Here is a 16,623-nt window from a genome sequence, read left to right on the forward strand (position 1 = left end):
TTCTCAATGAGACCAACATTAACCACTCTACTTAACGGAGGAATCTGCCTTCTGACCTTGCATCCCCCTCCTGCCACAAGGTGGCTGCACCCCAATCCTTTCACCCTGTTTTAGGTGCTTAGAATGTGGTGTTTTGCCCATAGTCCTTTCTTATTCACTTCTAACACATTATTATTATTATTATTATTATTACAGATGGTCCCCAATGTACGATGGTTCAACTTAAAATTTTTTGACTTGATGATAGTGCAAAAGCCATCTGTATTCAGTAAAAGCCGTACTTTGAGTGCCCATACAATCATTCTGTTTTTCACTTTCAGTATAGTATTCAGTAAATTACATTAGATATTCAACACTGGATTATAAAACAGGTTTTGTGTTAGATGATATTGGCCAACTGTAGGCTAATATGAGTGTTCTCAGCATGTTTAAGGTAGGCTAGGATATGACATTTGATAGGTTAGGTATATTAAATGCATTTTCGACTTAGGATATCGTCAACTTACAGTGGGTTTAGTGGGACACAACCCCATTGTAAACTGAAGTACAACTATATTATTTTATTTTATTTTATTTTTTGAGATGAAGTCTCACTCTGTTGCCCAGGCTGGAGTGCAATGGCTTCATCTTGGCCTACTGAAACGTCCCTCCTGAGTTAAAGTGATTCTTCTGCCGCAGCCTCCCTAGTAGCTGGGATTACAGGCACGCACCACCATGCCCAGCTAATGTTTGTATTTTTAGTAGAGATGGGGTTTCACCATGTTTGCTAGGCTGGTCTCGAACTCCTGACCTCAGGTGATCCACCCACCTTGGCCTCCCAAAGTACTGGGATTACAGGTGTGAGCCACCGCGCCCAGCCTATTTATTTATTTATTTGTTTAGAGACAGAGTCTTGCTCTGTCACCCAGGTTGGAATGGAGTGGTGCTATTTTGGCTCACTGCAACCTCTGTCCCCCTGGTTCAAGCAATTCTGGTGCCTCAGCCATTTGAATAGCTGGGATTACAGGTGGATACCACCATGCCTGGCTAATTTTTGTATTTTTAGTAAAGACAGGGTTTCACCATGCTGGCCATGCTGGTCTCGAACTCCTGACCTCAGTTGATCTGCCCACCTTGGCCTCCCAAAGTGCTGGGATTACAGGCATGAGCCATGGCTCTCGGCCAGTTATTTGTTCTTATGTTCATTTTAAATTGTCTGCCTCCCCAACTCCCGTTTACTAGAATAAAGTTCCATGAGGACAGGGATTTTGTTTTGTTTTGTTTTTTTGTTCTGTCACATCTCAAGTACCTAGAATGGTGTCTGGCACTTAGTAGGTTCTCAAAAAAATTTTTTTTTGTTGAGTGAATAAATGAAGAAAGATTATCACACACATGAGACACCCCTGTTCACACTAGCAGTATCTTGGGTGGTTTTAGAAATTTGTGGATATAAATGAAGTCTGTTTTGTTTGGGGCACTCTGTTGTAGGGTAGGAGTGAGAGTTAAATACCCTTTTGTTAGTTATAACCAGAATAGAATAAACTTGTCATTTTGCAGAAGCTAAGAATACAAGTTACTAAAAAGTAATTGACTGTATCCTTTCTTGCTTTCTTTGGCTACAGATCCCCAGCATCCTTAGGGTACCATCTCTACCCAGAGGGACCGGGTGAGAGACTGTGGGTAGACTAGTACAACCCAGTTACAGAAAACTGATAGGTGTGCCAGGGAATCACTTGAGTGTTATTGAACATTCACTGAACTAGTGTTTTCTAAGATTTTCTATTAAGCAACTCATTTCTTCTCAAATAGAGACTGGAGTAGAAATAAAGGTTGGGCATGGTGGCTCAGGAAAAAAAAATAACTTATTAGTTAGTCAATATGTTATAATCCATGTACAGAGATATATGTATGTATGTTGTTGTTCTTCTTCTTTTTCTTTTCTTTCTTTTTTTTTTTTTTTTGACAGAGTCTTGCTCTGTCGCCCAAGCTGGAGTACAGTGGTGCAATCTTGGCTCACTACAACCTCTGCCTCCGGGGTTCAAGCCATCCTTGTGCCTCAGCCACCTGAATAGCTGGGATTATAGGCGTGCACCACCACACCCAGTTAAATTTTGTATTTTTAGTAGAGAAGGAGTTCCGCCATGTTGGCCAGGCTGGTCTTGAGCTCTTGACCTTGAGTGATCCACTGGCTTTGGCCTCCCAAAGTGCTGGGATTACAGGTGTGAGCCAGAGGCCAGCCCTAGATAAAAAAAGACATCTGTCTTTTTTTCTGTAAATGTCTTTCTATACGATAAGAGTTTCCCACAATCTTTGGTCTCTGATTTGAGGGAAAAACACTCTGTAACTAATTCTGCCTTTTCCTAGCTTTTCAAAGTCATCAAAGCAAGGTCTTTAATGCCTGACTCTCTCTGAAGTACCTTGTAATGAGCTTATTGTTTGAGCAAAGGTAACTTGACATTCCCATTTCTAATCAACAGCCAGCTTTCAAAGCATTGTTTTGAGTGGCTCTAGTTGGATCTCCAAATGTGACCTGGACTGATCAGAGGCTTGAAAGGTATGCTTTTATTTCTGCATATGGGGCCAAATTTGGTGGAGTTGCTTACCTTTTCAAAAAATCAACAGTAGAAGTCAGAGTGACACCATCCTGTTAGGGAAGTGGTCAGTCAAATAAGTATAAGGTGTTAAAAGCCCAAGAAGAAGGTAACAGTTCTGGAAGGAGGAAAAACAGTTACTTCAATTTAGGAAGGAAAATGGTTGACTTGAACAGAGGTGGACAACCCAGCATGCTTGCTCTGGGAATCACTCACCAAGAAACTGTTACCATGGAGTCAGCAGGGTCCTGGATTCCAACTCCAGCTCCCTATTGGACAAGCTGTGAACCTGAGTTTCTGCATTTGTAAAATTAAGATAATAGTGTGAACTTCATAAGGTTTTTGTGAAGGTTTTGTGAGATGATACTAGGGTTTCCTCTCTTTCTTAGATCATCTAACTTGGCTCTTCATTACGAGGCCATCATCTTTGCTTGTACCACTCCCCTTTCCTGAGTATCCTCTTCATTCTTTTCAGTCATTCCCTTCCCTCCTTCAGAACTGATTTTATCCAAGAGGTCTAGCCCCAGGCTAATCACTTCTTATTTCCATATTCTCCTAGACCAAATTCATCTAATCTATTAGCCTATCTAGTTTATAATGCATTATTCTGTATTCACTTATGAGTAGCATTTGTGGCTTTGTAATTGTCTTTTATTTTCATGATTTATCTTTAAGGTTAAATAGTAAATTCCTCAAGGACAACTGTATCTTCTACTTTTCTGTTTGCATTCTGTGTTCTTATGGGCCTATTATACTACAGCATCAAGGTAGATATTCACTAATAGAAAGAGGTAGGGGCTCCTAATCACCACTGCTGTCTTGGGGCACCACACATGAGCCTCTTTATGTATTCCCCCTAGATGAGTAATAGGAAGCAGAAAACTGCTGCTATCCCTAAGTGAACCCAGCAGAGGATAAAAGTGAATTATAAGTAACATTTGTACTTTAAAGCTTTTATTTTTTAACCCTTTCAACAACTCTATGAGGTATATGATATTATTTTCATTTTATAGATGAGAAATGGAAGTTCAGAAACATGTCTAAGGTCACACAGGTAGAAGGTAGCAAAGACGGTGTTCAGGCACGGGTCTGCCACCTCCACGTCCACTGTTTCTACTGAGCCAGGGTTGCTGTGCACTGGGTCACTGGAGGGTGTCGGACTAACTGCATTCCTGAAACTTGTCTGGTTGTGGCTTACCACCCTTGGATTTAGAGCTGGATTGATCTGGTCAAGTGGCAGGATTAGGAGAAAAAATACTAGTTGACTATAGAAGTATGGACCTATGCAGTATGTATATGGATGTGAAGATATGCTATAGAATATGTATATACTATAAGTACAATGTATTTGTACTATATAGTGTTAAAGTAAGATTAACTAAAAATGCTAACATGGTAGTCTACTAAGTAGATATTTAAATTATGTTCTATTATGTATTTCCCTCCATTTCTAATGTTTTTTTAACTTTCACTTTTCTAAACAAAAAATTAATCGTATTATCCAAAGCAATAGATAATTTGTCCTCTTCAAAATAGAGCTGATTGAAGGATAGAAGAGATCTAAAGGTAAGAGAAGAAAGTGATTTTACCAGCAGGCTCAGGAGGGTCGAGCCCAGTGAGGCTCGATCACTGCAGCTCTCTCCTGATAATGAGGTCACATGTCCCAGGCTGTAGGCCATTGGAGCTTCCAGAGTGGCATACTCTGCCCCTGTCCAATTTCAATACTGCTGGCAGAGGCTGGCAATGATCAGAAAAAGAACCAGGTCTTGTTTGATAGGTCTAAGGAACTACTAGCCCAGTTTAAAAGCCACCCTACACCTACTGAACAGCTAAGAACTTAGGCAACCAAGAAATGACCTGGGTACTGAGGCCCCAGGTTGGATTTAAAGTGTTCCAGGTCACTTTATGGTGCTCCCAGTCTCCGCCCTTCCTCCATTGAAGGAGGTTGGACTGATGTTGACCCAAATTTGAGATTCAGATCTTGGAGCGCCATTATGTCCTGAGAAAACAGTATAGCTTTGGAGTGAAAAAGCTCTGTGTTCAACTTTTAGCTCTGGGACCCCAGGCAAGTTACTTGGCGACTAGATCTTGGAGTTACAGATTTCTAAAAGGAGAATAATGTCATGCACAGAGGATTCTTGTGGAGATTTTACTAATTGTGTAGAGCACCTGGCAGAGAGAAAAAACTTGATACACTGGTCTCCCTCTGCTTCTCCAGCACACACCCTTATCACTGCTCCTAAGTTAGCATGGCAGAGGAGGGTCTGGTCTTAGTGAAGCCCAATGTCAACCAATGAGGTGACTCTGCTGCAGAGGCACACCTGATGGCAAGCTATGGCAGCACTTACAGCATAAGAACTTATTTGACATGGATCAGATCTTTACCAGATTTGTATTTAATAGGTTAGAATCACAGTCTGAGAGAGGAGAAATGAGAGGAAGAATGGAAAAGCTAATAAATGATTATAAATTAGAACCTCTGATAGAACTTAAAGAAATTGTCTCTTACTTGGAGAAAAGAAGATTGAAAGTAATTTAACAACTCTTCAAGACAATGCATGAAGGATAATCAGCAGGATAATGGTCCTAATCCCCAAGGCCAGAAAAAGAGGAATGAGTTGAATTTGCATTACAGAGGGAGGGAGAAAGATTAAATTTAAGGCGAAACTTCTCTAAAAGAATATTATTAAACACTGGGATAGGTGACCGCAGAAGCCTATGGAATTTTCTTTCATGGAGCTCCATAAAAACAGAGAGCCCCTGTTTGTCTGGTTTGTGAGAGGTACTGACCCTGCTCCAGAAATCTGAGGTAGTGGGGCAGGAGGGAACAGGGATGGAGAATATCGCAGAGATAGTTCTTGAGCCCTGGAAAATAAAAGTTAAAGCTCTTGGAAAGCTTTCAGGGAAAAGAAGCAACATTCATCTTTGACTAGGAAACAGAATCTGAATGCTAGTGCAAGAAAGAACATGCGGGGTGGGGAGAAGATGCGGGCAAAGAGGAGGAAAGGAGGCGATCCATTTTGTTTCCACATTGCAGGCACCACTCCATTCCTAGTGGAGCAATCCTAAATTTCTTTCTGTGGGCTTCAGTTTCCTTTCAAGCGCTTAGATTAAGCACTCTCTTGAGTCTCATCCAATCCTGAATTTGTGTTTATAAAACTGATCCAGGGAGTGTGAGTAAATCTGTGAAGAGCTACTTCAGCCCCAAACCTGGTGGTGTTGGGTGGATTGGTCCTGCACAGAGGGACAATGCACCTGCATAGGCGAAAACTGGGGCTGGGCCAGAGTCATAGGCTTCAATCCCTGCTTTTCAGCCACTAGCAAGTTGTTCATCTTCTCTGAACTTCAATATCTTCATTTGTAAAATGTAGACAGTAATAGCTTCTTTGGCCGTTTTGAATTTAAATTAGATAATGCAAGTAGAACAAGTAGTACAGTAATATCTAATAACTCCCATATTCAGGAATATAAGTACCAATAAAATGGTACCTATTGTATTAATAGAATTTGGATGAGAATTTTTAAGGCTTTTTATTTCTCATCTTTTCATTTCTACCTTTATTGGATTTGTAGAATCTATTACAGTCAAATCATATAGTTTGGTGGTGTGGTGGTGATGTTTTTTGTTTGCCTTTAACACACTTGCCTTTACTTGTTTTGGCAGAAGAGATCCTAATTCATTCAGCTTTCCCGAATGTCGTATAAAAACACATAACACGTTCACGTTCCTAGTTGTTTCTACATATTCTCTGCTCTTTTAAATGTGTAATATAGAAGCAAGTAATTATTTAGCAGTTCCAGTGGCTTTGCATCATTTTGGCATTCATAGCAAGCCCCCGTTACTGAGATATTTGCGGCCTCTCTTTAACATGGTCAGTCAGGGTTCCTAGGTATTCTGTTGATGTCACCTTTTTAGCTATCCTTCTCTGCGTATTGACTTATCCCTTTGCAACTTCATATTGTCGCTTTTAACAGTGTTTCCAACTAAAACCCCCTATTTGACTCTTCAAAAGGCTAGACTCCCCACCCCCAGTTTGACACCGACAGGCAGGCTGTGGGATGTGCACCGGGTTGATACAGAACCCAGCTCCACCAAGCTGAAAGGGCGCGTCGCCTGGGCCAGGGTGGGGCACCAGGTTATGAGCGGCCTCCTGCCTTTTGGGTTTGCTTCCCCGCAGGGGACACCGTAGGCGGCTGTGCGGTCCGGTCACTGCCCCCCGCCCCTCGCGTCCGGCCGCGCCGTGGGTTGCGGTCTCCGTGGGGGTGGCAGCTCCTGTCCGGGAGGTTTGCGCCTGGCGGGGCACCCCAGAGCCGCGAAGAACCGGTAGGCGAGGCCAGGGCGGGGTGGGGCGCGTCCAGGCGGGGAGGGCAAACTCGGGCAGCGCAGGGGGCGCAGAGGGCAGCGGGCGGGCGGACGCGCGGCGGAGGCGCGAGCGGGACTAGGGCTGGCTAGTGCCGGGGCCGCCCGCCCGAGGGGGAGGAGGCTGTGTTGCTCTTGCTGCAGGTTCGCTGTCGAGCGCACGGGAGGCAGGGACATGGGTAGGGTGCGGTCTGCGCGGGGCCCGAGCCCGGATCCCTTCCATTTCCCCTCTCACTCGGCCCCGGGCCGCGCCGCAGACGGCAGCAGCTCCCGCTCCGCCCGAGCCGCCTGACCGCCGGGCCGGGGTGCTAACCGCGGGGCCCTGCAGCCCGCCGGCCCGGCCAGCCCAGCCCAGCCCGGCGGCCCGCAGCCCCGCCGCCCGCCGCCCCCCGCCGCCGCCGCGTTGCCAAAACAAACGGGCCGGCCTATTTATTGGCGGCCGGCGAGCCCGGCAGCTCAGAGTCGAGGCGCCGAGGGGGACAGCGCGCCGCCACCAGCTCGGGCCCCGGGCCCCCGCCCCGCACTTGAGTCCCGCCGGCCCTAGCCGCACCGCGCCGCCCATGGCGCCCCCGCCTGGAGCCCCCCGGAGCCACCCGGACGCCTGAGCCCCCGCAGCGCTCCCGTCGACTCGCCTGCCCATCAGCCCACCAGGAGTCCTCGCCCGCCGCTTCCCCGGGTTCCCCGGCCATGTCTCCCGCCCGGCTACGGCCCCGACTGCACTTCTGCCTGCTCTTGTTGCTGCTGCTGGTGGTGCCGGCGGCATGGGGCTGCGGGCCGGGCCGGGTGGTGGGCAGCCGCCGGCGACCGCCGCGCAAACTCGTGCCGCTCGCCTACAAGCAGTTCAGCCCCAACGTGCCCGAGAAGACCCTGGGCGCCAGCGGACGCTATGAAGGCAAGATCGCTCGCAGCTCCGAGCGCTTCAAGGAGCTCACCCCCAATTACAATCCAGACATCATCTTCAAGGACGAGGAGAACACAGGCGCCGACCGCCTCATGACCCAGGTGAGCGCGATCCGCCCTACCAGCGCGCCGCCGCCGAAGCACCGCCACCTGCCCGGCCCTACCCACCCCCTGGCACCTTTTCTCGACTGGCTGGCACGCTCCCTGGCACCTGCCCCTCTCGCCAAGCCCCGCTGCCTCCTGCCCACGATGGGCTGGCCAGGGGTCCAGGCAGGAGTGTCAGCATCCCCAAGCCCGGCGGAGACTGCTAGAAGAGCTCCTCGCTGCCAAGCCCCACAGCCCAGCAGGTTGGCGGCGGCTCCTCTGCCCCAAAGTACTGGCAGCTCAGCCAGACGCGGCACTCGGAGGTACCTCTACCCAGCTGCCTCCTGCGCCTCCGGGACCCACGCAGTCCTTCCCGGCCTAACCTTCTGCACAGCTGTGCCCCTTTCATTTTGAAACCTTTCGGCATCCCTGAGGCAAAGAATCTCTTGGTGCGTAGGGGCACCACGGCCTTTCCTCCCTGTGCGCTCTTGGTTCTATGCGCTGCCCCCTCCAGGAGCAGCGTCCCGGCTGGGTCTGGGGTTAAGAACAGCGAGGAAGAGTTGAATGGGGAGGCGGAGGTGGGAAAGGGAACCCGCTCAGCTAGCCCACGTGCCTGTTCGGAGAGCTGAGGGGTGCTACTGCGGTGGAAGGGTAGGTTGTTGGGGTCTTTGGGCTCTGGGACTGAGCTTAGGGTATTCCTGGGCTTGGTGGTGGAAGAGAGGGGCTGAGATGCCGAAGGAGGCAGGGAACAGGGCTGACGCTAGTCTCTGCATGCTGGGAGCGGGACCCGCGCTCCACCCAAGCTTAGAGGCGCAAACTTCCTTCTCTGCAGCCAGGTCCGCGAGGGGAGAGACCTTCACCCCCTTCCTCCGGGGTCTCCCGAGGCTTCCCCCTGAAAGCAGGCCCCTGACTTTCTAGATCCGTTGGGAAGAGCAGCTAGACTCAGGGCCCTCAGCATGCACCCTGGCGCCGAGGCTGGCCGGCCGGTGTCGGGGCCGAAGGTTGGCTGGTGGCCGGGCCGGGCCGGGCGCCGAGGAATGCAGATAAGGATCCGGGCCACGGGCTGGGCAATCATTGACAGCGCACGCCCGGGCTCTGGACCCGAAAGGGGGCGGTGGCAGTGAGGGAGAGAGGCGGGGAACCAGGGCTGCAGGCGGGCATAGGTATGGGGCTAGAAGCCTGACAGCAGGGTCTACAAAGGAGCAAGCGGAACTCCCTCCCCAGGCAGTAAGCACCCCCAGCCAGGCTGTGCACCAGCGAGGACCTGCGAGGCCCTGGGTTATAGCTGCTATTGGCTCCTAGGAGGCTGAGTCCAAGGGTCTGTGAGGCCCAGGCTCTGCAGGGTGGGGGTAGGTTGAGTCTTGGGCTGCCTACACTTGTTGGCGCCTTGAATCTCAGAGTTGAGGACTGGTGGAAGGGCCTTTCCCCTCAGGCCAAGGCCTCTGCCCCAGCTTCTTCTCAGAGTCAGCTGCACAGTCCCTTGGGCTCTCAGGACCCAGGCATGCCAGGAGGCAGCAACCAGGGATGGCCGCTTCCGTCCTTCCCCCAGGACACGGCTCTACCCCAACTCCACATGAGGAGGGTGGTGGAGCTGGCTCCCTGAGATCAGAAGCTTGGTTTATGGAGTTCCTTCCCACGGTATAGGGGCGGGCCACCGGTGCAGAGGTCCTGGAGGTCTGGGATTGTCAGCCCCTTATGTGCCTTGCAGAGGAAGACGCTGCGTGTGGCCCTGCATTGGACGGCCCCGACGCTAGTCCACCGGTTTCTGATTCCCTGGCCCTGTCATCTCTAGCGGGGGTGTGGGCCAGTTTGGGATTATAAGAGGGTCTCGGCAGGAGTCCTCGGTGATGCTCGAGGGATCCAGGCAGACCGGCGATTCCCCTCCAACACACCCCCGAAGCTGCTGAGACACTCTGCACCTGCCGCGCCTCCAGAGCCCGTCGTCCCCAGGCCTCAGCCCTGAGGCTGCGGTGACACCTACTGGGCACCTCGGGCCTTGCACGCCTCGCAGGCCCGCCGCAGGCAGTCGACTCCGCTGCCACTCCTCCCTCCCGGCCGCTGGCTGGCCCTCCTGCCTTGGAGGCACAGAGGGACCGGGCGCTGAAAGGTGTAGTCCTGTCTGTGGAGGGATGGATACCCGGAGCTGAAGACAGCACAGGGAGGGAGGGGACCTCTACCTACCAGAGAAGGCGCCGGCAGGGCGCTTGCCTCCATGCCTCCTCCAGATTTGTGATACCGTCGTGCGGTCTAGATCCCCGGGGGAGGCTGTATGCTAGGGAGGGAGCACTTCAGGGCCCTCTGTTCCTAAGGGAGAGGGACAGCACCCTCCCGGGCTTCCAGCTCCCGTGGGTGTGGCGGGAGAGTTCTGGGCGAGGCTGCGCCTACACCTGCACCTTGGCGGTCTCCTCCCCGCCGATTTCGCTCCAGCTGATTTCGCGCACATTCCTCTCCCAGCGCTGTAAGGACCGCCTGAACTCGCTGGCTATCTCCGTGATGAACCAGTGGCCCGGTGTGAAGCTGCGGGTGACTGAGGGCTGGGACGAGGACGGCCACCACTCAGAGGAGTCCCTGCATTATGAGGGCCGCGCGGTGGACATCACCACATCAGACCGCGACCGCAATAAGTATGGACTGCTGGCGCGCTTGGCAGTGGAGGCCGGCTTTGACTGGGTGTACTACGAGTCAAAGGCCCACGTGCATTGCTCCGTCAAGTCCGGTGAGCCGCCGCCGGGGGGCTGGGCCCGGGGCCGGGGCCGGGGCCGCAGGGCGTGGGCAGGAGGCCTAGTGCCAAGAAGGTGAAGAGTCCCGCCGGGGGATGGAGGCAGGGATCCGGGGGAAGAGGACATCAGCGGCGCTCTCCAAGGCTACTCCTGACCTTGACTGCCTGCTCATCCCATGCCTGGTAGTGTCATGGTAGGAGCCTAGGGAGATAGGGCCCTGTCCCAGGGCTGCTGGGTGTTGACCTGGTGGCCCACAGTCCAGAGCCTGCCACAGGAGGTGCAAGACAGAGCAAGCTGGACAGATGGAGGAAGCCAGGCTGCCAGAAAAGGCCTCCCCACCCTACCTGGTGCAGAATAAGGTGGGTGGTGGGGCCAGGGGCCGGGATATGCCCAGACACCTGCATGCCTGACCAGGAGCCCAGAGGCTCGGAACCCATCACCCAGTTGCAGGTCAGCCCTCCCTGGGGCGCAGGCGTCCCCAAACTCAAACTCTACCCCCGTGCCCTGAAGCTGGACATTTCAGGGCAAAGCCAGCCAGGAGAGCCAGACTAAACAAAGTGGACTCAATAAAGTGGATTTTCCCAGATTGGCCGCATTGTTGATCAGAATCGGCAGGCACTGGGCCTCACCCCTCCCTCAAGTCTTGTCAGCACCCTGTCAACTACACTGAACCCAGCCATGGAGGCTCCAAATGGTTCCTGTGTGGCTTCTAGCCTAGCCCCACCTGGCTGCCGGCTCAGCCCTTCACATTGGCAGCATGTAGTAGTTGCACTCTCATAGACCCACACACTGAGCCCAGGCCCACATGTTGATATTCCTGACCCTACCCTGACCCACAACCACACCCTGAACCTTCCACTCAGTACTTCCCCTGCCAACTGTGTCTACTGCAAGCCCCATCCACCCTTCACCACAAACACCAGCCCACGACAGCCACTTCCGTTCATTACTCCTGACCCCCAAACACTGTTCTCCAGCTCACTTGCTGATGCCGCAGTGTCCTGTCCCTGCACAGGGACTCAGCACATGAACTGAAGATGGTGACTGTGTCCTCGCCCCTGGCCTGCTCCTGACCCAACCATTCACTCCGAGGCTGCCCAGGAGTCTGCCTTTGCCCCACTGGGTGGGCTTCTCTCACATCCCTACGTTCAAAGGGCCAGCTCTGTTACAGAACCTGGGGAATCAGCCTGAGAGAGCAATTTTTGGGGAGGGTCTGAGCAAGGGGTGAGAAATAACAAAACATCTAGGCCTCGGAGGAGCTAAGCAACCTCCCGCTCCATGAGGCAGCCCTTTCCTTCTCGTCCACTGGGTCTTGGAGCCCTACTGTGCTCCTCTCGTTGGCAAAGTATTAGGCTGGGGAGGAGGGGGCAGAAGATCACATTGGAGTGAGGGGATGGGGGCAGTGAAGTGTGGGTTCAAGCCTGCATAGGAAGTGGGGGGCAGGAGCCATGATATGGTGACAGGGGCTCTCTGGGAGCAAGAGGAGCTCTGGCTGGCTGGGGTGGCCAAGGGAGGGTCATTGTGACGGGGAGGCTGAGCTACACAGCAGTAACACCTTCATGTCCCTTTCTCCCACAGAGCACTCGGCTGCAGCCAAGACGGGTGGCTGCTTCCCTGCTGGAGCCCAGGTACGCCTGGAGAGTGGGGCGCGTGTGGCCTTGTCAGCTGTGAGGCCGGGAGACCGCGTGCTGGCCATGGGGGAGGACGGGAACCCCACCTTCAGTGATGTGCTCATTTTCCTGGACCGCGAGCCCCACAGGCTAAGAGCCTTCCAGGTCATCGAGACTCAGGACCCCCCACGCCGCCTGGCACTCACACCCGCTCACCTGCTCTTTACGGCTGACAATCACACGGAGCCGGCAGCCCGCTTCCGGGCCACATTTGCCAGCCACGTGCAGCCTGGCCAGTACGTGCTGGTGGCTGGGGTGCCAGGCCTGCAGCCTGCCCGTGTGGCAGCTGTCTCTACACACGTGGCCCTTGGGGCCTATGCCCCACTCACAAGGCACGGGACACTGGTGGTGGAAGATGTGGTGGCATCCTGCTTCGCGGCTGTGGCTGACCACCACCTGGCTCAGTTGGCCTTCTGGCCCCTGAGACTCTTTCACAGCTTGGCGTGGGGCAGCTGGACCCCTGGGGAGGGTGTGCATTGGTACCCCCAGCTGCTCTACCGCCTGGGGCGTCTCCTGCTAGAAGAGGGCAGCTTCCACCCACTGGGCATGTCCGGGGCAGGTAGCTGAAAGGACTCCACCGCTGCCCTCCTGGAACTGCTGTACTGAGTCCAGAAGCCTCTCGGCCAGGAGGGAGCTGGCCCTGGAAGGGACCTGTGCTGGGGTGCACTGGCTCCTGCCATCTCCTCTGCCATGGAGATACATCATTGAGACTTGACTGGGCAACACCAGGGTCCCCTACCCCCGTCGTGGTGTAGTCATAGAGCTGCAAACTGAGCTGGCGAGGGGGTGGTTGTTGACCCCTCTATCCTAGAGACCTTGAGGCTGGCACGGCGACTCCCAACTCAGCCTACTCTCACTATGAGTTTTCATACTCTGCCTCCCCCATTGGGGAGGGCCCATTCCATCTGTCTTAGGCCCCTTTGGGTGGGCTTGCACCTCAGTTGATGCTGCTAAATTCCCTGGGAGCCAGCATGGAGCTGGCTGGACCCGATGCTGTCCAGAACTGGGAAGGCCACAGGGGTGGGGCAGCCATCCCGGCCATTCTGAGGTATGACATTCCTCCCCGGTCACACTCCTCAAGACACATCCAGAGACTTTTGCCGTCAGTGGGCAGAGTTCTGTGTTCTGGCCAATGTGACTATAGTGCCGGGGACTGGGGGAAGTGGGCTGGATGTGCTTGCCACCCCCCGGGCTAAGCTCCCTCTTCTGCTGAACCATGATCCCCACCCCTTCCGCTGGTCAGTCTCCCATACCTTATTTATTGGCGCGGAGGGGGAAGCCCATGGGAGAATTTTGGGGATGTTTTGGTCTTTTCTTCCTTTTGTAATAAAAATTATTTAAGTTGTTAGAGCCACAGAGTCCAAGATGCTGAGAGGGGACAATTCACAGATAGTTTGGAGCCCTGGAAGGGTCTGTCCAGGGTTTTCTTCCCTCCTCAGAGAGGCCTGGCTCACCTTCCTCCAAGGACAGAAACTCCAAGCCTCCCACCGTCGCTGCAGGTCCATTCCCACCCAGTAGCTCTGCAAAGCCCCTACAGAGAGCTGTGCTCTGCACAGGGCAGGGCCTTCACACACTGACCTCACCGTTTACCCCAAACAAGGATGGATCCGAGAGAGAACAGAGGTGACTAGTCCATGGTCACCTCACTCATCTATAACCATGCCCTTGTGCTCTCAGGGTCTGGGCTTCTGACTCTTCCCTGTTGGTAATGGACCACAGTATGAAAAGATTCTGTAAAATTCACATTTATCTTGTGGACTATTCTGACTTCTCGGATAGGTCAGAGATCTCTAATCCAGCAGTTCTGAAACGTCTGGATCACCTGGGAAGCTTGTTTAAAGATGATTCCTGGCCCTACTTCCAGGATTCCACTTTTTTTTTTTTTTTTTTGAGATGGAGTCTCACTCTGTTGGTCAGGATGGAGTGCAGTGACACAATCTCGGCTCACTGCAAGTTCCGCCTCCTGGGTTCACGCCATTCTCCTGCCTCAGCCTCCCAAGTAGCTGGGACTACAGGTGCCTGCTGCCATGCCTGGCTAATTTTTTTTTTTTTTGTATTTTTACTAAAGACGGGGTTTCACCGTGTGAGCCAGGATGGTCTTGATCTCCTGTCCTGGTGATCCACCCACCTTGGCCTCCCAAAGTGCTGTGATTACAGGCATGAGCTACTGCACCCAGATCCAGTGCAGTAGATCCAGTGCAAGGCCCAGGAGCTTAGTTTTGCAAACACCCCAAACATGGCAGATGGTCCATGGGCCACACTCAAGAACTGCTGCTTAGTCCAGAGGAGGCCCGGTTTACTGCCAAGACAGCATGACCCCCTTCTTTACTTTCCCTCCATCCCTCCATCCCAAGGGAAATTTTTCTATACTCACTACAGATAAGCTGAGGTCCTAGGTCCAGTGATACAAAATTTTCAGGAGTTTTGTGAGTCAGTTGAAATAGGCACAGTGAGGCCGGGCACGGTGACTCAAGCCTGTAATCCCAGCACTTTGGGAGGCCGAGGCGGGTGGATCACGATGTCAGGAGATCGAGACCATCCTGGCTAGCATGGTGAAACCCCGTGTCTACTAAAAATACAAAAAACTAGCCAGGCATGGTGGCGGGCGCCTGTAGTCCCAGCTACTCGGAGGCTGAGGTGGGAGAATGGCGTGAACCCAGGAGGCGGAGCTTGCAGTGAGCCGAGATCGCGCCACTGCACTCCAGCCTGGGCGACACAGTGAGACTCTGTCTCAAAAAAAAAAAAAAGAAAAAGAAAAAAGAAATAGGTACAGTGGCCATAGAACACTGGAAATTGGCAGAGACTACAAATTAGGGTTTCCCCCCACCTTGGGGAGCTAGTTGTTGAAGTGTGCCACTCTCCAGGCTCTGTCCTCTTACACAGATGACTGTGTTGAAAGTGGTGGGGATGACTGTTCAGACTCTTAGCTTATCCTCTCTTCACATCCATTGAAGAAAATGCCAGAGAAAACCATTATTCTGTGGTCTGTGTCATCTGGAGAAATCGGGCTCCACTGGCTGTATTGATAACTGCTATCATTTAATGATGACTAACCCTTGCTAGGCATCATTCTAGATCTTTACACTCAGTAGCCCATTTCATGCTCATAATGACCCTACGTGGTGTGTACTTCATTTAATATTACCACTTTCCAGAAGAGAACACAGAAGCACAGGGAGAAACTTGCCCAAGATTACACAGCAAACAACAGAAGCAGAATTTGAATCCTTCCAGACTAGCTCTTGTGCACATTGTTTTTACCCCCAGGCTTTTCCTCTGGGGAACTCAGATTCTCTCTGGAAGGTCACATTCAGCATCTGAGGTCTGGAAATCTGCTTTGTCAACACATCTAGAGTGGACCCATCTCTCTGTGGCAGACTCTTACTGACCAGGCTCACAGGGACCAAAATGTTCATGAACTCATTCACAGTGAGAAATATCAGGCCAAGGTCAAGATGCTCTTGTCCATTCATTCACACATTCTCTCCCTGTAGACATTCTACCTGGGAGATCAGATTGCAGTAACAAGTTGTTGGTGAGTGTGGATGCATGCAGTGGATGACTCCCCAGGTCATGGGGGAAAGAGTGGGGGGGGGGGCGCCTCTCCTACTGGGGTTGGGCACATGTGGTCCAGCAGACACAGTCATTTGGTGTCCCTAGACCTTTCTGTTCTAGATGGGCCTCCTCAGGGAAAAAATTCATTCTTCAGACAAAGATTTCAAAGATTTCAAAGACAAAGAACTTTGTATGAATTCAGTCCCTCAAAAGAACAAATTTGGGATGGGAGTGGGACCGTACAGCTTTTCCTGGAATCCTGGGCCCAGATATGAAGAAACAAGGAGACAGCCTGGAGATCATCTTTCGCGTCTGCAGTGTGGTGGCCCAAATCTCTCCCATCCTCTGTACAGTGCCGAGACCCAGAGGAGGGTCATTTGCACTGCCCAGACCCAGGCAGTGCAGATCCGACGCCTCCTTCTCCACTTGGACCCAAGCTTAGCACCAAAGGCTGCTGCATCCACAACTGTGACGTTCACTCATAGTCAATGCTTATTTTATTTTTTTTATTTTTTGAGACAGGGTCTCATTCTGTCACCAGGCTGGAGAGCAGTGGCATGATCTCAGTTCACTGCAGCCTCTGCCTTAGGTTCAAGCAATTCTCCTGCCTCAGCCTCGCAAGTAGCTGGGATTACAGATGCATGCCACCAAACCCAGTTAATTTTTTGTATTTTTAGTAGAGATGGGGTTTTGCCATGTTGGCCAGGCTGGTCTCAAATTCCTGGCCTCAAGTGATCTGCCCACCTCAGCCTCCCAAAGTGCTG

The 16,623-nt window shown here is 52.3% G+C and overlaps 1 protein-coding gene across 1 annotated transcript; it reads left to right on the top strand.

Moving 5' to 3' along the window:
• The first annotated feature begins 7,163 nt into the window (after nt 1-7,163).
• Nucleotides 7,164-13,654, top strand: IHH (Indian hedgehog signaling molecule). The gene is made up of 3 exons (XM_033230195.1): nt 7,164-7,932; nt 10,369-10,630; nt 12,213-13,654. Exons 1-3 carry the CDS (start codon nt 7,618-7,620, stop codon nt 12,869-12,871), a joined length of 1,236 nt encoding a protein of 411 aa, XP_033086086.1. The 5' UTR covers nt 7,164-7,617; the 3' UTR covers nt 12,872-13,654.
• The last annotated feature ends 2,969 nt before the right edge of the window (nt 13,655-16,623 follow it).

The sequence above is a fragment of the Trachypithecus francoisi genome, unplaced genomic scaffold (assembly GCF_009764315.1).
Source record: "Trachypithecus francoisi isolate TF-2019V2 unplaced genomic scaffold, Tfra_2.0 Lachesis_group13, whole genome shotgun sequence".
Classification (NCBI taxonomy): Eukaryota; Metazoa; Chordata; class Mammalia; order Primates; family Cercopithecidae; genus Trachypithecus; species Trachypithecus francoisi.